The sequence below is a fragment of the Haliotis rufescens genome, unplaced genomic scaffold (genome assembly GCF_023055435.1).
Source record: "Haliotis rufescens isolate VD_foot unplaced genomic scaffold, xgHalRufe1.0.p SCAF_3, whole genome shotgun sequence".
NCBI classification, from domain to species: domain Eukaryota; kingdom Metazoa; phylum Mollusca; class Gastropoda; order Lepetellida; family Haliotidae; genus Haliotis; species Haliotis rufescens.
Window position 1 is genome coordinate 56,469,831 of NW_025964001.1, and position 27,746 is coordinate 56,497,576.

Below are 27,746 nucleotides of genomic sequence, written 5' to 3' on the forward strand. Positions count from 1 at the left end.
GGCATCAGTGAAGCTTTCAAAACGTTTTATGTTAGACATCTGGAGACACCTGGTATAATCACTATTTGATAGTAATTCGTAAATTTATGCTCATGGTATAGTCGGAATCGTTCACTGGACTTAGTGGAGACGTATTATTATTATTATCATTATTATCATTATTATTATTATTATTATTATTATTATTATGATGATGATGATGATGTTTTTTCTCGCTATTCTTAAACATATATATTGCTGGGTCCCCAAATCCCTGTCTCGATTAACCACAATCCTTAATACAATCAAAGAAGAACTTTCTTTATATTCACAGAAAGTATATGAGACAAATGGAATTAATACCATGTAAAATCTATATTAAAAAAATCAAAGGATTTGCTTAACTGTTTATATACAATCTCAGAAAAGAACCAGTTTCCATTCTGTCAAAACATCTCAATTTTCAACTATGTAAACCACTCTCTCACATGACAAACAAGTGCAAAAAAGTTGACCCTATTAATTACATGGCAGACAATACCTGATCGAGATATGCTAAATAATTCTTCCTCTGACAGGAGAAACCTTCGCGGCTTCTTTCATCTCCATCCATCATCAGGTGGGGTTGTTCCCGCAGCAGACAGAAGAAGATTAATGGAGAAGCAGCGTTCTACGAAACCATTCAATCATGCCTTGTCCGTCCAAGGTCGACTATATATGCTCCCTTCATAAAGAACAGTTTCACACCACACCTGAGAGAGACACCGGTAAGTAGTTGTCTGCATTCTATTATTTCATTATTTTTTCATTAACGCCTTAAATTATCCCTTCAGGTTTTTGTAAATGTGAAGTCATTATCCATCCGGACGTCAGCTTATAATGTCAAATTTATGTCATTTCTTTCGCAACAATCAAACTGTTGTGTCAATGCCTAGGTTAAATGAAAAACACTGTATTAAACAGTTTTGGTGGGTTTTCTTAAAAAACGTATTGTTCCCAGAGTTGGAGATTAATACAGTATTCCGTTAAAAACATATTTCGGATAGCATAGAATGGCACAATTAAACAGTAAATACATTACTCAGAACAGATGATAAATTGTTGATTATTTAATATCTCAGATATTAAAAGACTGTATTACACTGTTATGCTTAAATATTGTATACTCAGTTAAGATGACTGACTATACACTTCTGATGTGTCATCTGAATCTTTCTCTCCTCAGCATTATGCCACTCTACAGTACAAGTCTGGTGGCTGTCTTTGCTGGGCTTGTTATCCTTGCCTCTGCCCAGTTTCCCGGTGGTCACTACCCCGGTGGTCACTACCCCGGGGGCCAGTACCCCCCTGGCCAGTACCAGTACCGCTGTCAGGTTCCTAAAGTCACGGGCAATTGTTTAACCTCTCGTCCGCGGTACTACTTCAACTATCAACTTGGCATCTGCGAGAAGTTCATCTATAGCGGCTGCGGTGGAAACTCGAACAACTTCCACACCCTGACTGAATGTCGCGCCGTCTGTGGAGGTAGGTGTTACTAGAGTAATTCAACGTGTTTCTCTATAGTTCCTCCAACCCATCAAATAATGCATAAGGCAAAATAATATGTGATAATGTTATGTTATAGCATCTTTCTTATTGAACGGTTGTACGGGTATTTACTTGGGCTCGAGAAGCACCCCCCGGGTTTTCTGAGGGGCGGTCGGGTAGCCTAGTGGTTAAAGCGTTCGCTTGTCACGCCGTAGACCCGGGTTCGATTCCCGACATGGGTACAATGTGTGAAGCCCATTTCTGGTGTCCCCCGCCGTGATATTGCTGGAATATTGCTAAAAGCGGCGTAAAACAATACTCACTCACTCATAGGTTTTCTGAACTAGTTTTAAGCAACTGAAGTTCAAGATATCTTCAATATGGCGACACAAACTGGTTTGCTTGTTATTTCTGCGTGTGTCCTTATGAATCTTGACAAGGAGTATAGGTAGATAATCCAACAATCAAATTACAGATATGTAAACAAATTGCTGGATTTGTTGTCACTGCTTCAGAATCTCTGCACAACAAACGTTATTCCATTTTAACATTTTAGTTTAGTTTAGTTTAGTTTCAACAAAATCAATAAACGCGCTATCATGTAACTGGATTGTCTGGTCAAGGTTTATGCAAATTGTGAGTGGCGGGTGCTGACGGTAGAGCAGGACATGCTTACCCATGTCTCCAATCCTGGTGTCTTCACTGATTTTCAGTGATCCATTGATATATCTATTACCACTGTGACGGCGGATAAGCGAGACTGGTAATTCTCTGGCGTGCAATTTGTGAGTTTAAAAACACAGATGGTTACGAAATAAGTGTCAAGTGTGTTTGGTTGCAAATTATTTGCGAGATGTGTTTATGATTTGAAGATGACCTCAAAAGTCAACTATTTATTAAATTAATACATTGTTTTAATTTAACATGACTGATTTTTAAAAAAGTCATTTACGTGTTTAATAACACTCATCGTGCATTCTGGCCAGAGTTTTCTTAATTTTGTACGATAGACAGTGTATTGGTCTATAAATGAAGCTGCGTCTTTTAAAGTAAGAAAACTGTCGGAATGTCAAAATATTGATCATGACGTCATCATCTACTATGACGCAAACAATGATGACTTCATACATTGTGCCCATTCAGAGAATCGACCCCGGCATTTCGGGATGGGCATTCGTTTTATTCACTAGGCCACCCGTCCACCATCAGTGTCGGGGATACAGTTGGTATATGAACGATGGGGTAACCATGTGGTGAAAGCGTTCATTAGTCACACTCTAGGCGCTGGTTCGAATCCCCATATCTGATGTCGTCTGATTGCTGTATTATTACTACAAATATTTAAAAACTATATTCACTCACTCATCAACATGTGTTTGTCTAATTTTATAAAGGATAAACATATCCCAAAGTAGTCGCGATCGTCATCGGGAAAATCACACATCAACCTACATAATAGTTTAACTACACAATAAATCCATTTTTTTTCATGGCTCTTTCTATAACTCCCTGCAATTCCCTATTCTGACTCGTACCATACGTGGTTTTCATTTTTCAGGTGAACAATTGACTTGCCTTTGTATGTGTTTGTAATGGGTGCCACCAGTGGGACAGGATACGCTCCAGTTTTGGCGAACACCTCGCTCCATCACTATTTGATATGTTTGAAAGAGTTGTGATGCTTTTATTCACATTTGGGTCACGAATCATATTTTATATGCAATCTCATTAAAATCAGACCTAAGTTCTCGCTACCGCTAAACAAAGATCTAAGGACATCCCATTACGGGTCACGTCAGAACGACCTTTCATCCGACTAATCAGAACATCGCTTACCAGATTATGAAAGTGACAGTCGGAATCATGATCATGCAGCCTCGAAAACTTTAACTCCGAACGATAGTTACGGGTTTACCGACTGTATCCATACAATCTAGACCATCTATAAGCCATTCCAGAATGTTCTTTTGTTCAGGTTTCAAATTTGTAATCGAGAATTTGTCAAAATACGTTTCGAAGCGTAGTTGCCAATTTGAAACTAGTGCCGTAAAGCACGAGAAAGCTGCCTTCTGATTGGTCATTCCATTGGTCGGTCAAAGTTCGCGCAAGTCGGTCTGACGTGACCCGTAATGGGATGTCCTCAGATCTTTGTTTAGCGGTAGCAAGAACTAAGATCTGATTTTAATGAGATTGATTTTATATGTTGCTTTATTCAATTTATTGCATTACTCTGCCTGTTTTCTTCCAGGCGAGGACCTTTGTTTGCAACCCGTTCTCCAGGGTCAGTGCCAAGGCTACTACGATCGGTACTTCTATGACCATTATTCTGGCACCTGCAGACGTTTTGTCTACGGAGGGTGCGGGGGCAACTGCAACAACTTCCACACTCTGCAAGACTGTCAGTTCCAGTGCTGCTAATCTCGGGGTAGCACTATCAGACATCGTTTTAGAGGTTCCAGGTGCTTTCGGCGAGCCTATTCTGACCTGGAGATGTTTTGATAAAGCCTTCTTCTCCAAGGCACTCATAACACTTATCTTCAATAATAAATATTATTAGTAATATCCGCACTTGTCTTATATGTATTTATATATATAGGATCACCTCCTTGGTCTAGTGGGGCGGTCGGGTAGCCTAGTGGTTAAAGCGTTCGCTCGTCACGCCGAAGACCCGGGTTCGATTCCCGACATGGGTACAATGTGTGAAGCCCATTTCTGGTGTCCCCCGCCGTGATATTGCTGGAATATTGCTAAAAGCGGCGTAAAACCATACTCACTCACTCACTCCTTGGTCTAGTTGATAGAGTGTCATGGTCGGTGGTTCGATCCGGTGGCCGCATCATAACAAAATACGTCAAAATGGGGGTATTTGTTGTTATCCTGCCTGGCGCTCGGCATTTAGGGGATAAACCAAAAACTGGTCGACTCGGAGTCAGTATACTGTGTCTTAATAGGGTATTCATGTTAAACTGGTATCTCAGCGGGTTAGTACTATAAAACCGACAGTATTCCGGATTAGTACATGCACGCACGCAAGCACAATCACACACACACACACACACACACACACACACACACACACACACACACACACGTGCATGCACGTCGCTCTTGAACGTGATATTTAACTCTGTTCCACCACACCTCATATATATAGAGAGAATATCACCGGTTGTCTTTTGATATCAAATATATTAACATTAGTGGGTGAGTGAGTATGGTTTTACGCCGCTTTTAGCAATATTCCAGCAATATCATGGCGGGGGACACCAGAAATGGGCTTCACACATTGTACCCATGTCGGGAATCGAACCCGGATCTTCGGCGTGACGGTGACGAGCGAACGCATTAACCACTAGGCTACCTGACCGCCCCTCAACATTAGTGGATTAAAGTGGCAAAAACGAGACTTGCCCAGAAGGTTTTCCACTTTCGTCGACAAGTATTGATACATTCTCAGTCATTGAGAACAAACAATGCATAATTTAAATCACCATTTTGACGTTACATCACCTGGCACAAGTCATCAACCTTTTAATGTGACGTTGCGATGCGTACGCGAAATCACCCCTTAACTAATGTAGTTACGTGTGTTCATCAATACAAAAAGCAAACTTACACAAAAATGTCTTTCTTTTGTGCGAAACGGCAAATCGGTCACCATGTTGAGAAATAGAGGCAGTCTGTTGACGTTGCGGCGTCCTTTATGACATTTCCATGTTTGAGGGTTACAACAGTCCAAAGATGACTCTCATTCTAACCTACGTCCAACACCACATTCAGCAAGCAATACACACATTCGAAGAGGTATAAACGTGGGGTCAGTCTGCGGTAAGACATTACATTTTAGACAGACGTCTTTTGGTCCGCTTGTCGGATACACGCCAGGTCGAGGCTAAATGAAGAAAACATACTGTGAATAGGTCAGGAACATGCTTACAGGTCTGAGACGATAACGAATGAATGACCGTATGATAATAAATGAATTTAATCACCCCTTGACACATTTAGGTCACCATGAAGTACTGGTAAATAATGGTGATTGATGGTTATTCCATTTTTTTCCCCTTCCTCTAAGAAAACGTGTCTTTTATCATGCTTGAGCTACTTTCCGCATGAAACCAATACTCTGTTTGACATCCGATGACGTCTATTGTACGCTTGAGGCTGTACACGGGCGCAACAAGATGCTAATCTGGCACTCTGTTGTCATTAAGGCACTCCCTTTAATAGTTGAGTGAGTGAGTGGGTGTGGTTTGATCCGCTAAACAGTGTGTCAGTTATATCACGGCATGTCAGTCTCGTGAAAGTCAGTCAGCTTGACAAAGGTAACCGACTTCGACCACTTTGGTAAAACACACGAACTCTGTTGCGGTGTGGACTGACCGAGGTTCATAATCAGAGTACAACTGAGATTCGTGTAAGGGACGTAACTCTGCATGATGAGTCGGAGTTGCTAAGAAGACTGTTCAACCTTCGTCACCTTTATTTACTGAAACGTGGAGTGACTGAGTAAGTTTGGTTTAACGCTGTGTATTATTCAGCTGTATCACGGAGTTTAAGCCTCGCGTGGGGGAAATTCCGAAGTGATGCAGATCTTAGACGTTTACCACTTTGGTGAAACCCACGGGTTTGATGCTGAAAAAACTAGAACATAATCAATGTTAATCTTCGATTCGAACCCGTCATCGACAAAAAGAAACGCTGCATATAAATTGCAAACTTATACAGTTTTAAGGTGTTTAATGATGGATAACCTCTCATGACCTACACAATCAATCTTTGTTTTGCTTGATGTCTTGACAGTCACTCAGAAAACGAAAAGAGCCTCTCACACTTCAGGATACTCGTAGCTCGTAGACATTTAAACGTTGAGTGAGCGTTTCATTACATTTATGCTTGAGGCACAGGGCGCACTATTACAGCTGCATATTTTGAGTTTTTTTCACTCAGCGCCAGGAGAAACGCGAATACCACACATGGTAGGTAATGTATGAAGAATTACTCATATTCAAGAGATATTAGATTGTTCGATGCACAAACGAACATACTGGTATGCTGAATGAACCGACGCTCATGAACGCTTCACATGTGACGTCATAGATCCATGACTCAAGATGCACCATTTGTCTCGTGCAGGATTAGCGTGTAAAGTTTGGAAATCACGGGCATCATATCGTGATAAGAATAAAGACACTCTGTGGTAACACTTGACTGATTGCTAGTTTTGTCATTAATTTGAAACATTTATTTTGTCGGTGAGTATATATAGATAAAGGGACACTCTATACGCATTTATTCATTAATACGACAATTGGTTAATCAAAACAATTTCCCTGATAACGGTTCTGTCTGGTGCTGGTTGAAAATGCTTGAGACAAGAGCAACTGTTAAAAAGGGTGCGCCACAAAATCTGTCCAGAACAACCTCAAAATACAAAGCGGACGATAAAAATGATGAATTTTTCACTCTTTTACAAGAAATGTTAAGTCTCGTTTGTTTATTTGTTTGTTTGACTGTTTATTTGTTTGTTTAAGTCGAGTTTCTCCCTTGATTGATTACTCGGAGATGATTGATCTGCTACAATATCGGCTAGAATTGGTCCCTGGGACTTGTCTTGAGCGGCGATGTGGTCAGGCTTGGTGACTTGGCTCTTTCCCCGAAGGGGCCCGTGAAGATCGGATAAGGATAGGTCTTCAGCAACTCATGTTTGCCGTTACCGGCGACCATGTTTGTTGTAAGAAACGACTAACGGGATTGGGTGGTCAGGTTCCCTGACTTGGTTGATGCATATCAACGTATCCCAATTGCGTGGATCGATGCTCGTGATGTCAACCACTGGATTGTCTGGTCCAGACTCGACTATTTAAAGACCACCGTCATGTAGCTGGAATATTGCTGAATGCGGCGTTAATCAACAAACAAACAAACAAACAGTCATATCAACACACTCAGACGGCGTGGGACGTTGCTCACAAAATCACAGGATTGCTTGCTCCAGACTCGATCATGTACAGGGTGCGACCATGTGTAGCTGGAATATAGTACGGCGGGAAACAGCAATTGAAATATTTCAGATGGTCAAATGTTTTAGTAACAACACTGGCTGTTTTTTTTTTGCCGTTTGCGCCCATTTCAAGAAAAAAATATTTAAAAATGACCCTAAAAGGCTTCCGTAGACAGCGACTGGTTATTTTCAGGCGTTGAAATCGTTTCGGTATCGTGGGTTAAGCGCGGTTCGCCTGCTTATTCGTCCCATTTGGCTTCGTCTAGACTAACATCTAGTCTCTGAAATGAACATATCGTACAGAAAAAACAGTTGTTCGGTTATCTTAATAAAAATATAATAAATGGGAGCCCAGTGATTCTCTTCATTTTCCTGATATTGCAGTAATCTAGACTTGCCAAACATTATAGACTTGCATGGGCTGTATTTGATATATATTTGTATCAGGGTCTGTAAGACAGACTAGGCCTCGTCATGCTGGCAGTGTCATGAGGCAGGAAGACGAACAGGATGCTTGTGGGACCAGTGACGTACGTGCGATGGGCGTGCCAATTTTCAGTGACTGCGTGAGACAACAAAGACAACATTTATCACTGAGACCTTTACGACACACTTTTATGTCTATTGTTTATGTATAATATTTATATCACAGTGTGAGAGAAAATGTATGATGTATGATGTGAGAGTAAACCAAGTGTAGACGACCGATTCTTTGTCAGTGAGCGTCATCTACACATGTCCGTCAGTATATAACCAGATCCGGGGTAGAATAGGTCTTCAGCAACCCATGTTTGCCGTAAAAGGCGACTATGCTTGTCGTAAGAGGCGACTAACGGGATTGGGTGGTCAGGCTCGCTGACTTGGTTGATGCATATCATCGTATCCAAATTGCGTAGATCGATGCTCAATCACTGGATTGTCTGGTCCAGACTCGATTATTTACCGCCGTCATATACAGGAATATTGCTGAGTGCGGCGTTAAACAACAAACAAACAGTATATAGCCAAAATTCGAAACCACAACCTGCGTTTCCCGGAATCCAAAGGACGCATCTGTGCAAGGTTGCCTCAGAATAATCGCCCACTCGCGCCTTCGCCAATTACAGGATGCCATTTCTTGCGCTATGTCATAACGTTATGTATTGTAAGCCTCGTTGGGCATGAGCCTTTGTTGGAAGAGCGCCAAATGGCAACCTTGAACAAACCAATTGTCGTTGGCTTCGTATCTGAAGTTTACTTTGCACACATGTATGTACTCAAATACACTTTACCGCACATTGAAACAAAAAATATATTACAGAATTGTACATGCAGAAATATTTCTACAGAACCACTTCATAATGATTTCTATAAATAGCATTTTATTTTTTTAAAATTTGATGTTAAGATTTTAATTGTCAAAAATCTAAGATGCCCTTTATCTCAGTGTAAGTGCACTCAGGACAGTCGATTGTTGTCATGTGGCTCACAATTAATATATATATATATGTCAAAATGCTATTCGTCTCAGTTTAATACCATAGGCCATGGGTAATGTGTGTCAGTATCGCAGTGAAAGGAGGTAGCAGGAGACTGTATCGATTGAATCTAAATCATACAAATCAGGTTGACAATTTATTGTATTCACATCATCAACAAAAAATTATAGATATACACTAAATGATGACTATCCACATGGAATATTGTTGCTTCTACTGAACCACAGTTTTACACATTCGTTAGGGCAACCTTAAAGGCCATTTGAAGCATATACACACAAGCTTTACACGAAATGGTGACTATCCACATCCAATTTGTGGATTCTAACGGAATATATTTGTACACATTCTAAGTATATTACACTCATGTAGCATTTTATCACCCCCTACGAATGAACTGTTCATCATATAGCTTGGTTTCTTATGAAACCTTATCAAAATTATGCTTTTAAGAAATACCCTCGTTCCTCCAAGCGAGTCTGTTAACATAAGGGAAGGGAGGTAACTCACTTATAAATCGACCACGCACAAATTACGATTTTGCAATGTATTTATTTTATTTAGACCATTTTTTAGAATTTATAACTCCTGAAAATAGGTATAAGTGAGTGGGTCGTGTTTAACGCTGGTGATGTGGAGACTAGAAATGGGCTTAAGACTCTACACAGTGCCCACCTATGGGGAACCGAACCTGGTCGGTCGTCGTGACGAGCGAACGCTGTACTCACTAGGCTACGCCCGCCGTGCCTGTTGTGCTATGAGTACCCGTTAGTGCATGGATACGGCGCAATATAAATATGCATTTATTAGAAGAATTTTCTACACGAGTGAGTGAGTATGGTTTTACGCCACTTTTAGTAATATTCCAGCAATATCACGGCGGACACCAGAAATGGGCTGAGTATCCTTTCTCCAGATAAACATGTAGTTACGCATAACGTGTAATTCGAATTTTGTTGTTACAGTCTCAAAACTATTTGTGAGATTATTAATATTTATGAAGTGCACCCATATCTTCGACGCTTCATGTGCGCTGACATGTCACGAAGTAGCAAAGAGAGGCTCTCACTGTCACAATCTAAACTAAAATAATAGCTATATTTTATATATGGCATGTGACAAGCAATGAAATTGCTGGCTATAAAAATCTCCTCAAAATTGAAACGTGCATCCTGCCCGACGTTTGCCGGTAGGTTTGGTTATTTTATTTCAATTTCTGTTATCAAAATAAATCATACGACTCGCGATGAATTCAATTCTGTATCGTTTACATTAGGTGAGGTGAGGTGAAATAGGGGCCTGATGTTAGCAGCGGGTTCAATATTCGTTATTCGTTATTCGAATAACGAAAAACCAGCCAGCCCCGGGTTCGTTATTCAAAAGCTGTATATTAAACAACTACAGTAATGTGGTCAAATACACTGAAACACATTTAATATATGACAGCAGGTTCGTCTTACATCATCATCCAAAAGCTGTTAAGTTATTCAGTACTTTTGAATAACGAAAAACCAACCAGCACCGGGTTCGTTATTCAGACTTGGTATAACAAATATAAGATACCGTATTTCCAGTGGGTTCGTTATTCGTTATTCGTTTTTCGAATAACGAAAAACAAGCCAGCCCCGGATTCGTTATTTAAAGGTTGTATAGTAAACAACTACAGTAATGTGGTCAAATACACTGAAACTCATTTAATATATGACAGCAGATTCGCCTTACATCGTCCAAAAGCTGTTTAGTTTTTCAGTACTTTTGAATAACGAAAAACTAAACTGCAGCATTTTAGTTTTCAGTTCATGTCCAACATTTTACAACTGCGAGGTAGTCTAATCTATGTTCAAGCAGTTTTTAGTTACTAAGCGCTGTCCAGCAACTGGAATCTAAACAGCACCACTCATCTTTAATCAATAACACTATTCAGTCGGATTCTTTCCGGCAGTTTATGGATGAATAATAACGAACTAAAAGGGGATAGATCAAACTGTATTCAATTTATTTGAAGGAATGGTTTACAATACTACTTACACTCTTGTATGATAATTTTCATTACAGTTAAATGTAGTGAGTTACCAAGACAGTATTTCTATAAAAAGTCTTTCGCCAGATAGCATTACCGTATTCCCGTGTTTGTTGGGGAGAAGACGTAACTCGCACTCTGTTTGGGCAGGTCACACTCACCTGTGCGCGAACACATCAGTCTTTGATGGTGGTTCATAAACACGGGCTTGTGATACAGTCGGAGGAGAGGTGGACTTTATTATGTGTGAGTGAGTGAGTGAGTGGGTTTAACGCCGCTTTTAACATTATTCCAGTTTTATCACGGCGTGTCAGCTTAATGTAGGAGGAAAGCCCGAAGTGATTCAGGTCTCAGACGTTTACCACTTTGGTGAAACCCACGAGCACGGGTATGGTGCTGACAAACCTAGAAACATAATCGGGGCGAACCGGGATTCGAACCCACAATCATAGGTTTCTGGCGTGCCCAAGGGACGCAACTCTGCACAGCGAATCGCGGTGCCTTAAGACGACTGGGCCACCCGCGCCACCCGACTTTATTATGAACATGGAAAGGGTTTTGTCGCTTCTAACTGCATGTGTTGCCACCGTCTGGGATGGATACGTGCACCACTTCGCGAACACATGGTATCATCACTATCACCGCTATTTGATTCATAAACACATGCTTATGATATACATGTAGTGGGAATCGTTCAATGGACTTCAGCAGATGTTTCCTGTGATCATGGTAAGAGTTGTGTTTCTCAGAAATCAGAGATCGTTGTTTCAAATCCCTGTGTTCGACCTGATTATGTTTCTGTATTTGTCACCACCCTGCCCGTGATTTGTCACTACCCTGTCCGTGGTTTTTCAGCACCCTACCAGTGATTTGTCACCACCCTACCGTGATTTGTCGCCACCCTACCGTGATTTGTCACCACCCTACCAGTGATTTGTCGCCACCCTGCCCGTGATTTGTCACTACCCTGTCCGTGGTTTTTCAGCACCCTACCAGTGATTTGTCACCACCCTACCGTGATTTGTCATCACCCTATCCGTGATTTGTCACCACCCTACCAGTGATTTGTCGCCACCCTACCCGTGATTTGACACCACCCTACCGTGATTTGTCATTACCCTATCCGTGATTTGTCCCCACCCTACCCATGATTTGTCATCACCCTATCCGTGATTTGTCACCACCCTACCCGTGATTTGTCACCACCTACCCGTGATTTGTCACTACTCTATCCGTGATTTGTCCCAACCCTACCCGTGATTTGTCATCACCCTACCGTGATTTGTCACCACCCTACCCGTGATTTGACACCACCCTACCCGTGATTTGTCATCACCCTATCCGTGATTTGTCACCACCCTACCCGTGATTTGTCACCACCTACCCGTGATTTGTCACTACTCTATCCGTGATTTGTCCCAACCCTACCCGTGATTTGTCATCACCCTACCGTGATTTGTCACCACCCTACCCGTAATTTGTCACCACCCTACCCGTGATTTGTCACCACCCTACCCGTGATTTGTCACTGCCCTGTCCGTGATTTGTCACCACCCTACCCGTGATTTGTCACCACCCTACCGTGATTTGTCACCACCCACCAAACTGACAAGCCACGATATAACTGAAATACTGTTCAAACCGGCGTTGACCCTTACTCACTCACTCACTCACTCAGCGATGTGTCTGTTTAGATCACGACAGAATCATGGCGTTGTCCCTTTGCCAGCTGTGCTTGGTGCTAATACTTGTGGCTCTGACCTCAGCCTGGAAACCATCCTGTAAGTATTCCACTCCTACTTAACCAAGATTCTTTTTAACATTTAGGACAACTGAACCACTCCTGACCTACAGATAGTGATAGCTAGCAACACTGACCACGACGTTTATGCAGAGCTATATTCGAGAAATGTTGATCGCTGCTATTTTAAATGAATTGAAAAAACGAAAGAAACAAAAAGTAGCAACGTGATATGCTGTAAACGTATTTTTACAAGTCCGTATTGTCAACTGAGATAACAACTAGAATCACAAAATTGCTACCTCAAAATAATATCCATCTATCATTTTATTCAATCAAAAGGCCTTAGTCCCACGTACATAAAATGTCCATTTTTAAAACACAAAAAACAAGAGTTGCAGCAAAATAACAATGTTTCTATAGAAAGGAACTGCGTAAAATTAAAGCACCCCTACTATAATCTGAGCAACACAATAAAGGAGACAGATTACTGCATTGTAAGAAATGAATTACGAAGTTATTGTTGATGGTTGAGGGTAGATTTCTTGAATATTTTTTACGAAGATCATGATATACTGGACATTAATACAGTAAGTAAAATTCACACACATAACAAAACATGTATCAAAAGTAACTGTGAATGTCACGTGATTGGTGTGATGACATGGACTAAATTGCTCAGCAGATGTATTCCTCGTCAAGACGATTTTTGTGTGATTTTAAAAGATATTTTTAGTCAAAGGTTAGTCGCGTGTTCTTTCACTTCCTTACTATACATGACCAATGAAGAATGAACATACCCACCCATGTTTTCTTTATTATGAGTGTACATTTCATTATTATGAGTGTAAATTTCATTATTATGAGTGTATATTTCATTATTATGAGTGTACATTTCATTATTATGAGTGTACATTTCATTATTATGAGTGTACATTTCATTATTTTGAGTGTAGATAACATTATTATGGGTGTAAATTTCATTATTATGGGTGTAAAGAGCACGCATGTTTCTTGGCAGAATTAGAATTTGAAACATTGAATTTGTTAGAAAGATGAAATACTTAGAAGGCATATATGGGCTACCTTCAAACTAATGGAACATCGGTACACTCTAATTAAGTCAAGAAAACAGGTGCGTTTTGCTTGTAAACATCACATAAGTAAGAACACAATCATACCCGCGTTCGAGTATGCCCCGAGGCCATAACTCCAAAGGATGACTAATATAGCTGGTGCAGCAGGATCAGTTATACGAATTAAATGTAAACTGTTGTGTACTCAGGTGCGCAGGTGCGATAAGATCACCTGTGTTACTTAGACATCATCTATAGTGTATTCAACCAATATACGATCAATTATACGATTTAGAGTTAAACATAGGTTAAACTTGATAATCATCAAAGCAAAATCATATGAATCATGTCAGAGGCCATTCTCATAACTCGACTCACTAAGTGCACGGATCATGTATCCTACTGGACAAGTCAGGTGTTAATGGAATCAAGGTCACAAATTAGTTCCCTATTTTGACTCAATCTCATTAAAATCAGATCTTAGTTTTCGCTACCGCTAAACAAAGATCTGAGGACATCCCATTACAGGTCACGTCAGAACGACCTTTCGCGAATTTTGTCCGACCAATGAAATGACTGACAAGAAATCGACATTAGCCAATCAGAAGGCAGCTTTTTCGAGCTTTACCACACTAGTTTCAAACTGGCGACAACGCTTCGAAACATATTTTGACGTATTCTCGATTAAAAAAATTAAAACTGATAAGAAGAACATTCTGGAATGGCTTATAGATGGCCTAGATTGTATGGATATAATCATAAAACCCGTAACTGTCGTTCGGAATACCCCGTGTTAAATATTTCGTGGTTGCATGATTAGAAAACACATTCCGACTGTCACTTTCATGATCTGGTAAGCAACGCTCTGATTGGTTGGATGAAAGGTCGTTCTGACGTGACCCTTAATGGGATGTCCTCAGATCTTTGTTTAGCGATAGCGAGAACTAAGATCAGATTTTAATGAGATTGATTTTGTCTTGGACCATAAATATGTTGAACACTTGGCTTTCATTTCCACGTGTTTGTGATTAGTGCCATTACCTGGAATCATCACCATTTGATAAAGATTCATAGAGACTTCCTTACGAATTGGTCTGAATCGTTCTAGCAGAGATGTCTTTTGCCTTTGGAAATGATTTTGCCGATTTCGTTTATAATTACAGAACTGTTTGAAATTATAGAAACCGTGACGGAAAAAGGATAAAGATGCCACTGCTTAAAGTTTGTGTATTGCCTCAGTTTGCGACCACAGCAGGAGAATGATCTGAATACTCCAAATGTACTGGAAGCCATATTGTTACGTGTGGTATGAACGGCAGGGGTTCCCGCTAATACCACAAATAACAGTTACAAGAATCACACAACAATCTCTGAAGTTTAAAGCTAGATTTAATAATTAAAACAAAGATAAGTATATAATAATTCTCAGTTACTGGGCAAGGCACTCATACACATCTATTTAGGCAAAGCAATATGGCAAATGTGCAATGTAGATAATAGTCACCTCAGATTTCTTGACATCACATTCCCAATGAATTCCATTTCACATTGTTCCAAACTTATATATATCACAGTTCACAGGATAACTGGGTAACAACAGTTTCCTCCTTTGAAGCGTCGACATGACCTTCTAACTTTGTCTCCGGACATAACGCTTGGCTGAACTGCCCTCGTTCAGTTATACCATATTTCTCCCTCTCAAATTCGTTTTCCTTCCACCTTTTTGTTTGATAACTTTCCCTCATAGTGTAAACAAATTTCCAAGTAAGTTATCTACTTCAGCACACAACAAAAGGTTCAGCGGCCCACACCAATCAGTTACAAAGGCAGACGCCGTCCACCCAAACTGGACCCCTTGTGAACCACACAAATATACAACGTCACTCATAACACTATGAAACTTGGCAAAACTAATGGCGATGCCCCTGGAGTGATAGCATGAAAGCATACTAATCACAACGTATGAAACTTTCAGTGTGTCAGCTTCCTAAAGACACTGGCCCCTGCAGGGCCTACAGCCCCCAGTACTACTACAACAGTCAGACGTGTCTGTGTGAGAAGTTCGTGTATGGAGGGTGTCTGGGAAATGCAAACAGATTCGTCACTCTGGAGGACTGCCGGGACAGATGTGGAGGTATACCAATGTTTAGTGCTTCTTTGTATTAATAATGATACATTGTATCATGTTAATTTCGTCAAGATTTGTACTTCAGTATGTTGATAATGTTAATAATGATAAATTGTATTATATTGAGGTATGTCATTATTTTTTACTTATATTCAAATATATGGATAATGATAGATTTATTGAGAGGGTGTAAGTCAGTGTTGATAACTTCAATATATTAATTATTAAGGCTTGTATTTTGTAGCGATACATCAAGTTTGATTACAACAGCATGCCAAAAATGATACATCGATTTATATGGAGATATAGGCACATCAATGTTGATTAAATGAGTGTAATAATAATTATAATTACAGTGTATATTACTTCTGCATATAAATAGGGATATCCCACAAAGAGTGAGTGAGTGAGTGAGTTGGGTTTAACGCCGCTTTTAACAGTATTCAAGTTATATCACGGCGTGTCAGCTTAATTTGGGAGGAAAGCTCGAAGTGAGGCAGGTCTCAGACGTTTATCACTTCGGTTAAACCCACGAGCATAGGTATTGTGCTGACTAACCTAGAAACATAATCGGGGCGAACCGGGATTCGAACCCACAATCATAGGTTTCTGGAATGCTCAAGGGGCGCAACTCTGCACAGAGAATCGTGGCGCCTTAGACGACTGGGCCACCCATGCCCCATTACCGAGATGATGGAATCCATTGGCAACATAATTATTAGAAGGATTCACAAACTCCATCCAAACAAAAAGTTCTGTGATTCCGTTCTGTGATCAGATTCCACCTCTCATTTAAAATGTCAAGATATCTGATTGATAATCAAGATCTATGTTGTAATAAAACGGGTCTTACCTCGCGAAGTGCGTCAAAAAATTGGGGCACCTTTTAAAAAAAAGTTCAAGGATGGAAAGTGGACTTACAGTCAGTTAACTCCCTTGCCTCGGGAAGATGGTCATAATGATATAGGTACCTGATGACGATGTGACCACTTGCGGTCCTGGTGCTCTCGACAGTTGATATAATAAAAACGCTGTACATGACGTAGACGTTATTATTGCCAATGAAGTGCATAAAGACGTTTTTTGACTCCAACAAGTTTCATACAACCCATTTCTCCCCCTTCTGTGTTCAGGTGGTGACCTCTGCAGCCTCCCTAGAGATTCGGGGCCTTGTGACGCCGATGTTCGCAGGTGGTGGTACAACAAACGTACAAACAGATGCCAGTTATTCAGCTATGGAGGCTGTAAGGGAAACGCCAACAACTTTAAGACACTGGATGAGTGTCGCTTCCAGTGTCGGTGGGGAAGGCCGTGGTGAAACCTACATGACGCACACAACCTACAATAAAACATGATTAATGTAATTCAGGATGTGGTTTTTTTGTGAAATATTGAGTACCAAAAACATAAGTGATTCATAAATAAAAGCAACAAACACGATTTCCATAAAGTCTTTGAAAGGCATTTAGAAGTTATTCACATAAGGAAGAGAATTTATGGATGTCAACTTCTTTATTATGAGGAACACAACGTTTTAGAGTATATGATTACTTCTTCACCATGTGAATGTCACCTGGTAAAGGAGTAAGCATATAATTGGAAACGCTGTGTTCCTCATAATAAAGAAGTTGACATCCATAAATTCTCTTCCTTACGATTTCCATAATTATACGGAAAAGATATGGGGAATTGCATCGGACATCATTTTTGTCACTGCGTCAAACATGGAAATGTCATCCACGTGTCTACCATCAAACATTTTGAAAGCTTTGCTAAGGCCTTGATTGTTGTAACCTTGATCGACAACCTTTGATTAAGCGCCATTTATCGCGCTCTTTGAAATGTTGTGAGACCGCCTCCGTGGTCTAATGGTAGAGCGTCCGCCCGGAGAGCTGAAGGTCCGGGGTTCGATCCCCAGCCGCGTCATACCAAAAGACGTTAAAAGATGGTACTTGTTTTAACCCTGTCTGACGCTTGGCATTAAGGGGCTCAAACAAGGACTGGTCGGCTCGGAGTCTGTATACTGTGTCTGAGTGGGGTATTCATGTTAAACTGCGGCATGGTATCTCAGTGTGATAGCAATATAAATCGGCATCAGTCCGGACTAGTACAAGCAGCCACACACACACACATACATACACGTGCATGCACGTCGCTATATAAGTGCAATAATCTTGGACGCGACGTTAAACCCCATTTCACCTCACCTCAAATGTTCTGACGCCAAAGGCAGGAGCTGCTAGACTATTGCTCGACATAAAGCGAAAGTTGACTATTGGTATCGGGCAGTGGACACTACTTATAGTAGATAATTCTTATGATTATGGAAATTGTTTTTTGGTTGCTTTTTATTCATGGGACCCTTCGGCAGCTAGGCGTATGTACTGTTGTTACTCAGGGCGGTATCGTTTCCGGTTCAATCGTCAGTGACAACCTTCGGATTACTGAATCATTGGTACAAAGAAATATCCCCTTGATTACATCCAGACATTATCCAAAATATTCATAATCTGGGGTTCCACACTGACAGGAACAGGGCTAGGGGTGTAACGATTGCTCGAACTATAGATTGTCCATGGTCCAGTGGCAATATGTGATCGCCATAGTTTACATATATCCACAGACAAAAAAAACGCGAATACCAGACATTTTGCTTAATATATGAGAATTACTCATATTCAAGAGATAATTAGATTGGTTCAAGGCACAAACAAACATACTGGTATGTTGTGTGAACCGACGCAAGAACGCATCACATGGACCATGGCTCATGTCATGAACGTATCATTCGTTTCTGTCAAAAATACATCGTGAAATGCTCGAGAGAATGAACCAGTTGTATATCTTACCGTGAGGTGAGTGAGTGAGTTGGGTTTAACGCCGTTTTTAACAGTATAACAGTTATATCACGGCGTGTCAGCTTAATACGGGAGGAAAGTCCGCAGAAATGCAGGTCTCTGACGTTTACCACTTCGGTGAAACCCACGAGCACGGGTATGGTGCTGACAAACCTAGAAACATAATCGGGGCGAACCGGGATTCGAACCCACAATCATAGGTTGATGACGTGCCCAAGGGACGCAACTCTGCACAGCGAATCGCGACGCCTAAGACGACTGGGCCACCCGTGCCCCCCATTACCGAGAGGATGGAATCCATTAGCAATATAGTTATTAGAAAGATTCACGAACTCCATCCAAACAAAAAGTTCTTGCTGAATTAGTCATTGTAACAACTGTCCAAGAGCATCGGTTTTGGCCTCGGATGGTAGTTCAGCGGGCAATGGAAGACAAACCTTATGAGGTGAAGCTTAAGAAGAGCAGACATGTCTATTGTTGCATATTGAAATACGTCGAAAGTGATCACGTGACAGAACGCACATCGGGACCTACTGACCAACGTTTCCGGGTGCGGGGATTCGCTCTGTCGCTTGTGAAAAGTCAAAGGATACTCATGTTGTACAATTTCGACCAGAATCAAATCACTTTCATTTTGATATTCACGGTCTGTACACAACTATTCCTCGTGATAAATTGAAAGAAGAATCACATTACATTAACCTAACTCACTCGCTCACTCGCTCACTCACTCACTCACTCACTCACTTTCAAGAAAGGGGTTCGGAATATCATATTATTTCAATCTTTTATGGATGTGATCAATTTAAGAATAAAAGTAACTCTACTCGGATATTCGGATACCCAAATACAAGTACATTGTTCAAAACCAAACTCACTCACTAATATATGAGTTACTGGACTTGCTGATTGACATATCATTGTCAACTTTCGTGATAGAACGTTTAGACAAGCACTAGTGTCCCATAGGCACTAACTGTGCCACTCCACTAGCTGTTATGTTTCTCTTTGCATCTTTACTGATTTAGTTCAAATTAAGGACATGTTACCAAGAAGTTCACCTCATCTATCCACCAGAGTTGGAAATCAAAGAAACAACTGAGTAACTGAGTGTCCTGTCTTGATCCATGTATAGAAATTTAAATTTTACAATCGTGAATTTTCCCCTGATGTCTTCCACTGAACTATCAGCTCCACCCAATGGCGTCTACACTTTTCCGTTGCTTCATGCATCTTGTTCACATTTCCACATTTACATCTCGTTCATAAGGCACATATTTCACGGAGAGACACATTTTGCTTACAACTCAGTTTTTCAATCATGGTTTCTCAAAAAAAAGGCCAGCTTAAGTCATTCAAAAAATCTAAAATTCCGGTGTACCATATGTTCCGTGCTTTTTGGTGAATACTTGACTTGCCTTTGCATTTGTTTGTGACGGGTGCCACCGATGGGGAAGGATTGGCTCATCTTTTCGCGAATACGTGGTATCAGGTTGGGTGGTGATTCTTAAACACATGCTTATGATATAGTCGTAATCGAACATGTGACTCTTCTTTTCGACGATGTATCATCTGCATATTGATGTATTTAGTAATGCACGTTACCGATCGTCATGCCGTTCATGTCTTTATTCCCTCGAACCATAATCGCTAAGATTTCTGCACATATAATAAACAAATATGGGGAAAGGGGGTCACCTTGTCTACATTCTGTCTCCTCTTTATAATATTAAGAAATATCCACATTGTAAAACTGTGGATCCAATGGTTTCATTGAATATTTTTATCCAATGACAAATGTCAATGTCCAAAATAAAATACATGTAGATGTAGAAAATTTTCAAGGAATGTGCATAAAATAGTATCAGGGCCTTCTCGAAATCAATTAGAAAAAGACACCCTGGTATAGTTTCGTTCTCTGTAGTAATCATTATATCATAAACCAGTCTTATATTTTCATTTATATTCCATCCAGGGATAAACCTTGTTTATCCTCATTTATCATTTTATTCAAAATATTTTTATTACGATTTGCAATTGTTGCTCCAGTTAAGTTGTAGATAACATTGAGTAATTTTTTTAGGCCTCCAATTCTTTAGATATCCGGGGCGGTAAGGTAGCCTCGTGGCTGAAGCGTTCGCTCGTCACGCCGAAGACCAGGGTTCGATTCTCGACATGGGTACAATGTGTGAAGCCTATTTCTGGTGTCCCCCGCCGTGATATTGCTGTAATATTGCTAAAAGCGGCGTAAAACCATACTCACTCACTTTAGACATCCCCTATAATGATTCTCCTTTGGCACACATGATTTGATGTGAAAATTATTTTCTCTGTAGTAATTATCTTAATCATTGTCTGTCTACGTTATTTCTCTTTTCCAAACTACAAAATGTATTTTGATGGTTTCTCTCCCTCAAGTGAATTTGTAGCTCGTGACCAACAATCCATGCATTTCTACTTTCTCATTTCTTCATGTTAAGCTTTTGCCTCCACTAAGTTGTCTAAAAATTTCCAAATGGCTTACTATATGTTCAAGATCTTTTTCTTCTTTTTCTCTTCTCTGTTTTGTCTTTATTCTGAGTTGTGCTGAAATAAATATTCATAAAGTGAAGGGCGAACTGTATCCGCCGACGGCTGTGTGTTGAAATGTCAAGAAAAAAAACAAGAGACACTGCAAATACCATGATGGATAATTATTCACAAATAGGGTTCTTTTAGATACGTGGCATGTGACATGCAATTAAATAACTGGCTATATAAATGTTCTGAAAATCTGCCCACTGTTGGATGCCTTTTGCAGTCAGGTTTGGGCAATTTATTTCAATTTCTCTAATGCAAATGACATTATGTTATTTTGTATAAAACATGGACACATTGTAATACTTTCTTAATCTGTATGTATGTTGCGTTTTCGTAATGACTTGATTCTTTAATCGCTTGATGAGACAAAAAGTATCTTCGAAATTTTGTCTCAGCCAATTTCCAAATGCCTATAACATACCCATAATAACCATGCGTTCATATTTAAAAAATATTCATTATATGTTAATTAGATCAATGATTGCGAATGTCAGCATTTTAATATGAATAGGCGAAGCTTCTTAAGAATGATCTTTATGACTACCGGAGATCTTCCTGATATGACACATGTGGGTAGTCTACCTGAGATGCTTGTGCTTGTCGTAAGAGCCGACTGGTTATGGTGATGACATAGACAGACAGGTATTCATGATATCAACCATTGGTTTGCATGTTGTATGTCATCCTGCTCCGACCGCCTGGGTCATTGCTCGTGTTGTGAACCACTGGATGGCTGACAAAGACTAGATTATTTACCAGCCGTGATTAAGATGAAATATTGCTGGCAAGCGTGAAATATCATTTACACTGACAACCTATACATACCTTACGTGTACTATCTCAATAGTTGAGCAGTTTCATCTTAGCTTCATGTTCTCTGAAATGTCTGTTTAGATCACGACAGAATCATGGCGTTGTCCTTTTGCCAGCTGTGTTTGGTGGTAATAGTGGTTGGTCTGACCTCAGCCTGGAAACCAAATCGTGAGTACACCCCTCCTATTTAACCATACGTAAACGCCAGAGGATAATTAAATGTGGTTTCATTAGGCGTAAAAGTTAGTGATAAGTGAGTGAGTTGGGTTTAACGCCGCTTTTAACAGTATTCCAGTTATATCACGGCCCGAAGTGATGCAGGTCTCAGACATTTACCACTTCAGTGAAACCAACGGGCACGGGTATGGTGTTAACAAACCTAAAATGCTTATTTACAGTTAATAAATCAAATGACAAAAAGGAAAGAAAAGAGATGGAGAAACGTATATACATTCACATTGTTCACTCAAACCTTTTTGTTTTCTTTATATATGTATGTACATTCCTAAATATGTTTTCGTTCACATGATTAGGTAAAATTGCATTTCCAACTAGCATCAGGTCAATATTTACATCACAAGTATCTTTCACAATTAACAATAGTGAGTGCATCCATCGTTTCTAGCTGATTTAAATGAAGGACATTCAATGAAAAAATGATATGAATTTTCACATGGGCTGCCACATCGGCATTTTGGATCCTCGTTTACACCTTTTCTAAATAAGTCATTTTTAATTCACTGTCATCATATCTTAATTTTGTATGTATAATGTTAATTTTCCTTAAACCATATCCGAAATATGATGGAACTGTAGATCTTTCTGTTCTTAAACTGGATTTAAATCGAGGGAATGCTTCAATATTCCTTGATAATGTATTCCACAATTTGATCGCGGATGGTATAAACGAGGATGCAGATAACTTAGTTCGTAATAGAGGCATAGTTATATTGTGAGCGGTTCTAGGGTTGTATGTTATGTTTGTCCCGACTGAGTGAGGTACTAGATCCTTAAGGTACTAGATCCTTAAGGTACTAGATCTTAAAGGCATTACAACACATGGACCTTTTAGTGTGCCAGCTACCCAAAGACCCTGGCCCATGTTACGCCTACGACCCCCAGTACTACTACAACAGTCAGACGTGTCTGTGTGAGAAGTTCGTGTATGGAGGGTGTTTTGGAAATGCCAACAGATTCGACACTCTGGAGGACTGCCGGTACAGATGTGGAGGTATACCAATGTTTAGTGCTTCTTTGTATTAATAATGTTAGATTGTATCATGTTAATTTCGTCAAGATTTGTACTTCAATATGTTGATAATGATAAATTGTATTATATTGAGGTATTTCATTATTATTTACTTATATTCAAATATATGGATAATAATACAGTAAACTACGGTTATAACGAACTCAAAGGGACCATTGTTTTAGTTCGTTATAACCGTAGTTCGTTATGGACATATATACAACAAATATACAGCAAATGGACGGGATCAAAGCACATTTCGTTATATCCGTCAGTTCGTTATAAGCGTGTTCGTTATAAATGTAGTTAACTGTAGATTTACTGAGAGGGTGTAAGTCAGTGTTGATTACTTCAATATATTAATAATTAAGGCTTGTATTTTGTAGCGATACATCAAGTTTGATTACAACAGCATGCCAAAAATGATAGATTGATTTATATGGAGGTATAGGCACATCGATGTTGATTAAATGAGTGTAATAATAATTATAATTACAGTGTACATTACTTCTGCATATTTATAAGGATGTCCCACCAAGACAAAACATGATAGATTGGATTATGCTAATTTCGTTAAGATTTGTTCTCAATATTGTATTATATGGAGTTATTTCATTATTTTCTACTCATATAAATACACATTGATAATGATAGATTTTTTTAGTTGGGGTAAGTAAGTCAGTGTTGATTACTTTTTATTTCTATTTTCAGCATCATTGTTTCAGCCAGTTGTTGGTTAGATGTGAGGGGAGTGAGGCTTGGTTCAGGGTCCTGCATTATTGTTTAAAGTACATCGTGTTGGTAGCCCAAGCGATGTAAAGAGGTTAACGACCCACCACCCACCCACCCGCCTCTGTGGCTGATATGGATTCATGGGTCTCGGCTTACGCCCTGAGATATGAAACCCAAATCACCCTTGGGGAGGATGCTGACGTATACACGTTAATAATGATAGATTTTATTATATGGACGTACTTCGATGTTAGCTACGTCAGTACTATAATTATGCTAGATTGTCTTATGCGTAGGTAGATCTATTTTGAATACCTAAATTTATTAATAATTATACAGTGTAGAATGTACTGTAAGGGGGTACGTCAATGTGATAATATAGCACTGATTAAGAGAAAGTACGTCGATGTTGATTACCTCAATATATAAAACATCAAAGATTGAAGTGGAAGTGTTATTAGGGGTGGTGTAGGGGGTGAGATAATCCATGTACATGGTAATAATAAAACAAAAGGTAAATAGCATGTGCTATATTAATAAACGTGTGCCATAATGGGGAGGGGGGGGGGGGGGGGAGGCAGGTGATGATGGTACCAAATGCGGTTCCAATGATCTCGACAACTGACAATCTAAACGTTTTATAAATGCCAATGAAGTGCATGATCTAGACGTTAAGTATTGCCAATGAAATGCTCTCGACAACTGACAATCTAAATGTTTTATAAATGCCAATGAAGTGCATGATCTAGACGTTAATTATTGCCAATGAAATGCTCTCGACAACTGACAATCTAAATGTTTTATAAATGCCAATGAAGTGCATGATCTAGACGTTAAATATTGCCAATGAAATGCATGATCTAGATGTCTATTAATATCAGTGAAGTGCATGATCTAAACGTTAATTATTGCCAATCATGTGCATGATCTACACGTTAATTATTGCCAAAGAAGTGCATGATCTAGACGTCTATTAATGTAAATGAAGTGCATGATCTAGACGTTAAATATTGCCAATGAAGTGCATGATCTAGACGTTTATCAATATCAATTAAGTGCATGATCTAGGCGTCTATTAATGTCAATTAAGTGCATGATCTAGCGTTTATTAATATCAATGAAGTGCATGATCTAGACGTTGAATAATGACAATGAAGTGCATGATCTAGACGTTGAATAATGACAATGAAGTGCATGATCTAGGCGTTGAATAATGACAATAAAGTGCATGATCTAGACGTTGAATAATGACAATGAAGTGCATGATCTAGGCGTCTATTAATGTCAATGAAGTGCATGATCTAGGCGTTGAATAATGACAATGAAGTGCATGATCTAGGCGTCTATTAATGTCAATGAAGTGCATGATCTAGACGTTGAATAATGACAATGAAGTGCATGATCTAGGCGTTGAATAATGACAATGAAGTGCATGATCTAGGCGTTGAATAATGACAATGAAGTGCATGATGTAGACGTCTATTAATGACAATGAAGTGCGTGATCTAGACGTTGAATAATGACAATGAAGTGCATGATCTAGGCGTTGAATAATGACAATGAAGTGCATGATGTAGACGTCTATTAATGACAATGAAGTGCGTGATCTAGACGTTGAATAATGACGATAAAGTGCATGATCTAGACGTTGAATAATGACAATGAAGTGCATGATGTAGACGTCTATTAATGACAATGAAGTGCGTGATCTAGACGTTGAATAATGACAATAAAGTGCATGATCTAGACGTTGAATAATGACAATAAAGTGCATGATCTAGACGTTGAATAATGACAATAAAGTGCATGATGTAGACGTCTATTAATGACAATGAAGTGCGTGATCTAGACGTTGAATAATGACAATAAAGTGCATGATCTAGACGTTGAATAATGACAATGAAGTGCATGATCTAGGCGTCTATTAATGTCAATGAAGTGCATGATCTAGGCGTTGAATAATGACAATGAAGTGCATGATCTAGGCGTCTATTAATGTCAATGAAGTGCATGATCTAGACGTTGAATAATGACAATGAAGTGCATGATCTAGGCGTTGAATAATGACAATGAAGTGCATGATCTAGACGTTGAATAATGACAATGAAGTGCATGATCTAGGCGTCTATTAATGTCAATGAAGTGCATGATCTAGGCGTTGAATAATGACAATGAAGTGCATGATCTAGGCGTCTATTAATGTCAATGAAGTGCATGATCTAGACGTTGAATAATGACAATGAAGTGCATGATCTAGGCGTTGAATAATGACAATGAAGTGCATGATCTAGGCGTTGAATAATGACAATGAAGTGCATGATGTAGACGTCTATTAATGACAATGAAGTGCGTGATCTAGACGTTGAATAATGACAATGAAGTGCATGATCTAGGCGTTGAATAATGACAATGAAGTGCATGATGTAGACGTCTATTAATGACAATGAAGTGCGTGATCTAGACGTTGAATAATGACAATAAAGTGCATGATCTAGACGTTGAATAATGACAATGAAGTGCATGATGTAGACGTCTATTAATGACAATGAAGTGCGTGATCAAGACATTGAATAATGACAATAAAGTGCATGATCTAGACGTTGAATAATGACAATGAAGTGCATGATCTAGGCGTCTATCAATGTCAATGAAGTACATGATGTAGACGTCTATTAATGACAATGAAGTGCGTGATCTAGACGTTGAATAATGACAATGAAGTGCATGGTCTGGGCGTTTATTGACACCAACAAGTTTCATACAACCCATGTCCCCCCCTTCTGTGTCCAGGTGGTGACCTCTGCAGCCTCCCTAGAGATCAGGGGCCTTGTGACGTCGTTGTTCGCAGGTGGTGGTACAACAAACGTACAAACAGATGTCAGTTATTCAGCTATGGAAGCTGTAAGGGAAACGCAAACAACTTCAAGACACTGGATGAGTGTCGCTTCCAGTGTCGGTGGGGAAGGCCGTGGTGAAGACTGCAGAACGTACACGACCTACAATAAAACACGATTAATGTAATTCATCATGTGTTTTTTGTGAAATGTTGAGTACCCAAGGTCAACTGAATTCTAAACGTTTCAATTGTGTTCGTGCTCAACGTTGGACTATTGCGACTGATACACTGATGCAAATGCGCATGAATCTACTCGAGATGAAACAGTCGTCCAGTGATACACACAGATACAGAAAATAATCACGCTCCATGCCCTATATAACACTTACAAGGAAACTCCGTTAATTAAACCTTTTGTAGTCCAATCGTCAGCATTAACCATTCTCTTGTTTTCGACTTGGTCCGATCCATTGTGTTTGAGCAGACATGCAACTATCACTTCTGGTCAGAGAATGTTCAGACATGTTCACACAATAATCAGAGGTACATGATAATCGCACAATAATCAGAGTGAGATATAACGCAGCTTTCAACAGTATTTCAGTTATATCAAAGCGGGCCAGCATGGTATGTAAGGTGAGTTGAGGTGTTTAACGTCGCGTCCAAGATGATTGCACTTATATAGCGATGTGATGCCGCAGTTTAACATTAATACCCCACTCAGG

General features: G+C 39.7%; 3 protein-coding genes across 4 annotated transcripts; all 3 read left to right on the forward strand.

The window, feature by feature from the left end:
- The first annotated feature begins 592 nt into the window (after positions 1 to 592).
- Positions 593 to 4,066, forward strand: LOC125384297 (BPTI/Kunitz domain-containing protein-like). The gene is made up of 3 exons (XM_048403103.1): positions 593 to 746; positions 1,205 to 1,503; positions 3,755 to 4,066. Exons 2-3 carry the CDS (start codon positions 1,209 to 1,211, stop codon positions 3,922 to 3,924), a joined length of 465 nt encoding a protein of 154 aa, XP_048259060.1. The 5' UTR covers positions 593 to 746; positions 1,205 to 1,208; the 3' UTR covers positions 3,925 to 4,066.
- Positions 4,067 to 10,113: 6,047 nt separating this feature from the next.
- LOC124148763 (BPTI/Kunitz domain-containing protein-like) lies at positions 10,114 to 17,317 on the forward strand. Its single transcript, XM_046520054.2, has 4 exons — positions 10,114 to 10,177; positions 12,703 to 12,789; positions 15,801 to 15,959; positions 17,087 to 17,317. Exons 1-4 carry the CDS (start codon positions 10,114 to 10,116, stop codon positions 17,269 to 17,271), a joined length of 495 nt encoding a protein of 164 aa, XP_046376010.2. The 3' UTR covers positions 17,272 to 17,317.
- A 4,242-nt stretch (positions 17,318 to 21,559) lies between these two features.
- Positions 21,560 to 27,206, forward strand: LOC125384298 (BPTI/Kunitz domain-containing protein-like). Of its 2 annotated transcripts, none has more exons than XM_048403104.1 (4): positions 21,560 to 21,615; positions 22,286 to 22,372; positions 23,277 to 23,435; positions 26,976 to 27,206. In XM_048403104.1, the coding sequence occupies exons 2-4, from the start codon at positions 22,300 to 22,302 to the stop codon at positions 27,158 to 27,160; spliced, it is 417 nt and encodes a 138-aa protein (XP_048259061.1). In that variant the 5' UTR covers positions 21,560 to 21,615; positions 22,286 to 22,299; the 3' UTR covers positions 27,161 to 27,206. The 2 variants fall into 2 exon arrangements, with proteins under 2 accessions (XP_048259061.1, XP_048259062.1); XM_048403105.1 differs by having other exon boundaries at positions 21,572 to 21,609; positions 22,284 to 22,372.
- The last annotated feature ends 540 nt before the right edge of the window (positions 27,207 to 27,746 follow it).